We start from the raw sequence: 7,052 nt of genomic DNA on the forward strand, positions 1-7,052 counted from the left end.
ATGAAAGAGGATGAGTCCATTCAAGAGATGCATACCTGTTTCACCTCAATAATCAATGAGCTTCATTCACTTGGTGAAATCATTCCAACCAACAAGCTGGTCCGAAAGATACTCAGTGTTCTACCAGGTTCTTGGGAGAGCAAGTCTAATGATATCACTAAAGCCAAAGACCTACAGAAGCTGACTATTGATGAGCTTATTGGAAATCTCAAAACTTATGAGATAAAGAGAAAAAAGGATCTTGAAAGAAGAGAGTGCAAGAAGGAGAAGGACATGGTTCTCAAGGATGCCAACAACGACTCATGTAGTAATGAATCTGACATGGAGTATCTCACTCGAAGATTCCAAAAGTTGATTCGAAAAAATGGTGGAATTCCAAAGAAGAAAGTTCCAACAGGAATTTCAAAGGAAATGATTGCTGCCATAAGTGTGGAAATCCTGGATACTTCATTAAAGACTGTCCTCTTCATAAGCAGGATCATTACAAAAACAACACTGATAAGGCGGCTAAGAGGAACCAAGTCCATGACAGGAAGTTCAATAGAAGAGATGCTGCTGACAACATGGTGAAGCAAGCTTTGGATGACTGGGGAGATTCCTTCAGTGAATCTGAAGGTGAGAATGACCAAGGAAATGCATATATGATGGTTGCTGACAAAGGATCTTCAGAATATGAGTCAATCGTTGCACTCATGGCCAAATATGATGATGATGAGGACAAGGAGGAAGATGAGGTAAGTTTTCTTGATGTTCAAAGAAATTTGAAAACTTACTCTAAGAAAAAATTGATGTCCTTAGCAAATGTATTGATTAATGCCTATCATAGCCTCATTAATGATAAAAATGCTTTAATAGAAGAAATTGGTGACATAGAACAAGAGAGGGATGATATGGTTTCTATTGTGGACTTGAAGGAACAAGTGGAAAAAGTAACTAGAGAAAATAACTTGTTGAAAACCAAACAAAAAAAATGGATGGACAACACTAATAGTAAAGAAGTGGCTAGTGAGGCTCAACTTGAGCTTGAGAGTGAGCTTAAGAAAGTAACAACAAGTCTTGTTGTTGAGCTTGAAAAGAATATACAACTTCAGGAGGATTTGAAAAGGGTTAAAAATGATCTTGATAAGTCACTTAAATATACATGGTCCTCTGATGTAATAATGTCTATGTGCAAGAGTAATGGTGGAAACAAGCAAGGAATCGGATTCCAAAAGGCTAAAACCCCATATAATCCCTATAGGAAGTATGTAACTGTGGGTAATAATTGGTTGTGTACTCACTGTGGTCAAACATGTCATTACAAGGACTCTTGTGAAACTAAAATTCAGTCTTTGCAGAAAAACAAAGTTTTTGTTGAAGAAAGGCATAGCCTGCATGGACAAAAAGAAGTTTGATCTTCCCGTTCTATCATTACAAGGGACCCAAGCTGGCTTGGTTTCCTAAGTCTAATCATTGATTTCGTGTGCAGGCTGGAATGAGAGGTAGCAATAAAAAAATGGTACATGGATATTAGCGACTGCTCTAAGAATATGACTAGAAGAATGGATGATTTCCTCTCACTCTAAGCTTTCCAAGGTGGGAGTGTGTCCTTTGAAAACGGCAAGAAGGGCTATAATCTTGGTGTTGGCAAAATTGGCAAAACACTCTTCCATGCAATTATAAATATATGTACCATGTGAGTGGCTTAAAATATAGCTTGTTGAGTGTGTCTCAAATTTGTGATAAGGAAAAATAAAGTGAAGTTCTTGTCCAAATCTTGCACTCTCACCAATCTCAAAACTGGTGAAATGGTGTTGATAGCCAAAAGGTTCAAGAACATCTATGCTGCAGATCTTGATTCACTGAATGGTGGTTATCTAACACACCTAAGTGTCGTTGATGACGATGATGAGTTATGGCGCAGATGACTGGGGCATGCAAGTTTTTATTTGATGAAAAAGTTGGTTATGGAGGACCTAGTTCGTAGGCTGAAGCAGTCAACACCACCTGCTACTTGATTAAAAAGTGCATGATCAGGTCCCTTCTCGAGAAGTCTCTCTGTGAACTGCTCAATAGGAGAAAACCCAAGCTGTCTTACCTGAGAGCATTTGGATGCAAAATATTTTGTTCTCAACAATAGTGGCAAGGGGTCACATAACAAAGAAGATGAAGATGGAGAATTTACAAATGCTCCTGGTGAAGCTATAGATATTGCAAATGGAAAGACTGATTTGATGTGTCAAGTCAGCAGAGCAATGAAGAAAATACAGCAGAATCTCCAAAAGGCACAGAGGAACCTGATCCCTCTACCACCTCGAGTAGATAGCTCTGCTTCGTAAGGGGAATATTGTTGATAGCATGTTGATTATAGGTCTGATCCGCAGGGGAACATATCAGGAATCTGGTTCTCAAGGGGAACATCAATTTTGGGTTTGTCATTATCAAAAAGGGGGAAATTGCTCTAAGTTACGATGTTTCATGTTTTGATGATTTGCCAAACGTTCTCAAGGAACCAGGTACGGACCAGATATGATTAGTACATGTAAGGAATCTAATTCTCAAGGGGAATATCAATTTTGGGTTTGTCATTATCAAAAAGGGGAAAATTAATAAGTTATGGTATCTTGTGTTTTGATGATTTGCCAAACAGTCTCGAGGAACCAGTTGTGATCAGTTCCTTAGGTTTGGTTCTCAATGTAAATATTGTTGATCCGTAGGGGGAACAATGTGGATATTTGGTTCTCAGGGGGAATATCAATTCTAAGTATGTCATCATCAAAAAGAGGGAAATTGATAAGTTATGCGTCTTTTGTTTTTATAATTTGACAAACTTCATGAGAGAACCAGATAAGGAATTTGATACAATTAGTTCTCTTGTGTTCAGAGTAACTAGTCAGATGTCTGGTTCAATTCTCAATGAAATCAGATAAGGGAATAGTAGAGGGAATAGATATGGATCAGTTCCCCTGATCGTCGTACAGTCAACTGTACAGTTGTAAAAGCTGTTGCACTATACCATCTGGCAATAATACAGCAACACAACCGTAGCTTGCTAAAGCCAAACTAAAGGACACTTTATTGCATCATCCTTGATGACATCACACACATATATTATCAACATGAGGCAAGGGATTTCATCTCTTCAAGACTTGCAAATCAAAAGATAATATTCTCTCAAGTTCTAGCACAACCTCTCTCAAGAACAAAGTTGCTGCAACCTTAAGGACTAAATCCAAAGATTGAAGATATCTTAAGTCCTTAGGCTTGTTGAGTCTTGGTTGTTTGTTCTTCATTTTTAACTGTTAGCTGAAACGTAAAAGAAAGAACACAAGATTTAACGTGGTTCAGATCAAAATAATCCTACGTCCACCAGAGAACAATTGCCCTTTTAATATTAACAAAGGAAGGGGAGATTTCCCAATTACACTTAAGAGAATTTCTCTCTTAACTCTATACTCACTACAATGTTTTGTATTATTTTGGGATGGTTTCTACAAATGAAGGAGTACATCTATTTATAGAGGTAAAGACCTCCTCTTGATATCATTGGTGACATCAAACTACCTCCTCTTGATGTCATGGGTGACATCAAAGGAGGAAGCTTCCTCCTAGCATCTACACCAACTCTTTCCACTAACTCTTCCAATTGGCATGCCATTGTTGACTAAACATAAACCAACATTTTCAATCTCCACCTTGGTTTGCGTTTCGAGCGTGTGAACAACTCTGGCCAAAACTTCTAAGCTTACTGGGCAACCCCGTTGTAAGAAACAAGAAGAATCAAACCATTGTTGAACATACCACCTCCACCTAGCAACTGTTCTCTTCGGAGTTGCATCAGTTGATGCACACCCCCGCCAAGTCCTTGCAGTGTGCAAACTTAGCGAGCGGGACTATCTTGGTCAACATGTCTGCAGCATTATCGTCTGTGATAACCTTCACGACCTTGATAGTTCCCTCATCAATAACATCTCGAATAAAATGAAATCTGACATCAATGTGTTTAGTGCGCTCATGAAATCTCTGATTTTTCATTAGATGAATAGCACTCTGACTATCACATCTAAGAGTTGATTCCAGCTGAACCAAACTCAATTCCGCTACTAAACTTTTCAACCAGATAGCTTCCTTTACCGCCTCCGCTGCTGCCATGTATTCTGCTTCTGTCGTAGACAAAGCGACAATCGACTGCAAAGTCGACTTCCAACTGACGGCACTGCCAACGAGGGTAAAGATGTATCCAGTTGTGGACCTTCTTCTGTCAAGATCTCCTGCATAGTCAGAATCCACATAACCGAGAATTGAAATACCTGTACCACTTTTTCGAAAGGTAAGACCAACACCAGAAGCTCCTTTGAGATATCTCAATATCCACTTGACAGCTTCCCAATGCCTCTTTCCTGGGTTGGACATGTATCTACTTACCACACTTACAGATTGAGCAATATCTGGACGTGTGCATACCATAGCATACATAATACTACCAACTGCACTGGCATAAGGAATCTTTGACATATGCTCCACCTCATCCTCGGACTGAGGCATTTGTGACTCTGAAAGTTTAAAATGAGGAGCTAATGGTGTACTTACAGGCTTGCACGTTTGCATATTGAATCTCTCGAGAACCCTTTCAATATACCTCTTCTGAGAAAGATGTACAACATCGTCTTCTCTTGAAATCTCCATACCAAGGATTTTCTTTGCAGCTCCTAAATCCTTCATGTCAAATTCCTTACTCAACAGTTTCTTCAAAGCATTTATCTCTGTAATGTTGTTAGCAGCAATAAGCATATCATCAACATACAACAGTAAATAAATCATTGAGTTACCAGACATCTTCTTGTGATACACACAGCTATCAAATGCACTCCTTGAGAATTCATGTGTAGTCATGAATGCATCAAACCTCTTGTACCACTGTCTAGGGGATTGCTTCAAACCATACAAAGACTTCTTTAGTTGGCATACGTGATCTTCTTTTCCCTCAGCTAGGAAACCTTCAGGTTGATCCATATAGATTGTCTCTTCTAGATCACCGTGTAAGAAAGCAGTTTTGACATCAAGCTGTTGAAGCTCCAAGTCAAATTGTGCAACCAATGCTAGTAGCACGCGAATTGAGCTATGCTTCACGACCGGAGAGAAAATCTCATTGTAGTCAATTCCCTCCTTTTGGCTGAAACCTTTTGCAACCAATCTCGCCTTGAACCTAGCATCTTCCACTTCAGGAATTCCCTCTTTCTTTCGGTAGACCCACTTGCATCCAACTGTCCTCTTCCCCTTTTGTCTTTTCACTAAGACCCATGTCTGATTCTTGTGAAGAGACTCCATCTCTTCAGTCATGGCTAACCGCCATTGTGCGGCATCCTTGCAAGAAGTTGCTTCAATATACGAGGAGGGCTCCAGATCTTTAATCTCTTCTTGTGCAGCTACGAACGCATATGCAATCAAGTTTGCTTGATTTATAAGGCGTTCCGGTTCTCGTGTCTGCCTCTTCTCCCTCCCCTTCGCAATTGTGTATGGTTCATTGACAGCAAGTTCTTCAAGGCCTACATCTTCTGACTCATCTTTAACCTGAGTCTCTTGATCCTTTTCCTTGGTAAGCTCCACCGGCTCGTTGTTCTTGTTTCCTGAAAACTCCACGGAAACTTTACGGGGATCAAGTATAGAGGATTCATCGAAGGTGACATCTCTACTAACTATAAATTTGAGTAAAGACAAACACCAAAGTTTGTACCCTTTTACTCCATCCACATACCCTACGAATATGGCCTTCTTAGCCCTTGGTTCAAGCTTTCCTTCATTAACGTGATAATAAGCTGGACACCCAAATACTCGTAAGTATGAATAGTTAGAGGGTTCACCTGACCATACCTCATTCGGAGTCTTAAAGTCAATTGCCGATGCTGGAGATCGATTGACAATATGAGCAGCAGTGTGAACTGCTTCAGCCCAAAATACTTTGGACATTTTGGCTTGTAGGAGCATACAACGAGCCTTTTCAAGAAGAGTTCTGTTCATTCTCTCGGCAACTCCATTCTGCTGTGGGGTATGCCTGACAGTCCTATGTCTTGAGATCCCATGAACCTTGCAGAATTCATTAAACTCTTCATTGCAAAACTCCAAGCCATTGTCTGTGCGAAGATACTTGATTTTCCGCTCCATTTGATTTTCAACCAAAATCTTCCACTCTTTAAATGCTTCAAAAGCATCACTTTTTGCCTTCAAAAAATACACCCAAACCTTTCGTGAGAAATCATCAATAAAAATGAGAAGATACCTCTTTCCGCCCTTCGATGGAAGTTTAGAAGGACCCCATAAATCTGAATGGATGTAGTCTAGCACTCCTCTTGTCTTGTGTTTGCCAGTGCTGAAGCTGACCTTCTTCTGCTTCCCTAGAACGCAGTGCTCACAGAAGTCAAGCGTGCTGATCTTCTCACCTTCCAAAAGTTTACGATTGCTCAACATCTCCAGTCCACGTGCGCTCATATGACCCAGTCTCATGTGCCATAGTCTTGCCTTGTCATCATTAGATAACTGCACTGTAGATGCATTTGCAGAGCCAACAATGGTGCTTCCGGCCAATGTGTAAAGGCCGTTCTCCAGCTTGCCTTTCAGCATGACTAAAGAACCTTTAGTCACCTTCATAGTTCCTGCTTCGCTCATGTACCTGTAGCCTTGTTCATCCAGAGTACCCAAGGAGATCAAATTCTTCTTCAGATCAGGAACATGACGGACTTGTGTAATAGTCCTCACGATTCCATCATGGCAGCGAACCCGAACTGAGCCAATGCCAACTATTGCACAAGTTGCATTATTGCCCATTACTACGGTTCCTCCACTTTTCTCGTAGCTGCTAAACCAGTCTTTTCGGAACGTCATATGCAGAGTACAAGCAGAGTCTAACACCCATTTGTTTTCATAACTACTATTATTATTACACGATGTTGTTAGTACATAATCATTATCAAAATTATGTACCTGTTCAACTGTAGATGCACTCGCCTTTTCCTTGGACTTTGACATTGGGCAATCTCGTTCAAAGTGCCCCTTCTTGCCACAACCCCAACACTCTG

General features: G+C 40.3%; 1 protein-coding gene across 1 annotated transcript; it reads left to right on the forward strand.

Annotated features, from left to right (window-relative positions):
* Window positions 1-1,394, forward strand: LOC138877410 (uncharacterized). The gene is made up of 2 exons (XM_070157019.1): window positions 1-429; window positions 477-1,394. Exons 1-2 carry the CDS (start codon window positions 1-3, stop codon window positions 1,392-1,394), a joined length of 1,347 nt encoding a protein of 448 aa, XP_070013120.1.
* The last annotated feature ends 5,658 nt before the right edge of the window (window positions 1,395-7,052 follow it).

The sequence above is a fragment of the Nicotiana sylvestris genome, chromosome 9, assembly GCF_000393655.2.
Source record: "Nicotiana sylvestris chromosome 9, ASM39365v2, whole genome shotgun sequence".
In the NCBI taxonomy this organism is placed as follows: domain Eukaryota; kingdom Viridiplantae; phylum Streptophyta; class Magnoliopsida; order Solanales; family Solanaceae; genus Nicotiana; species Nicotiana sylvestris.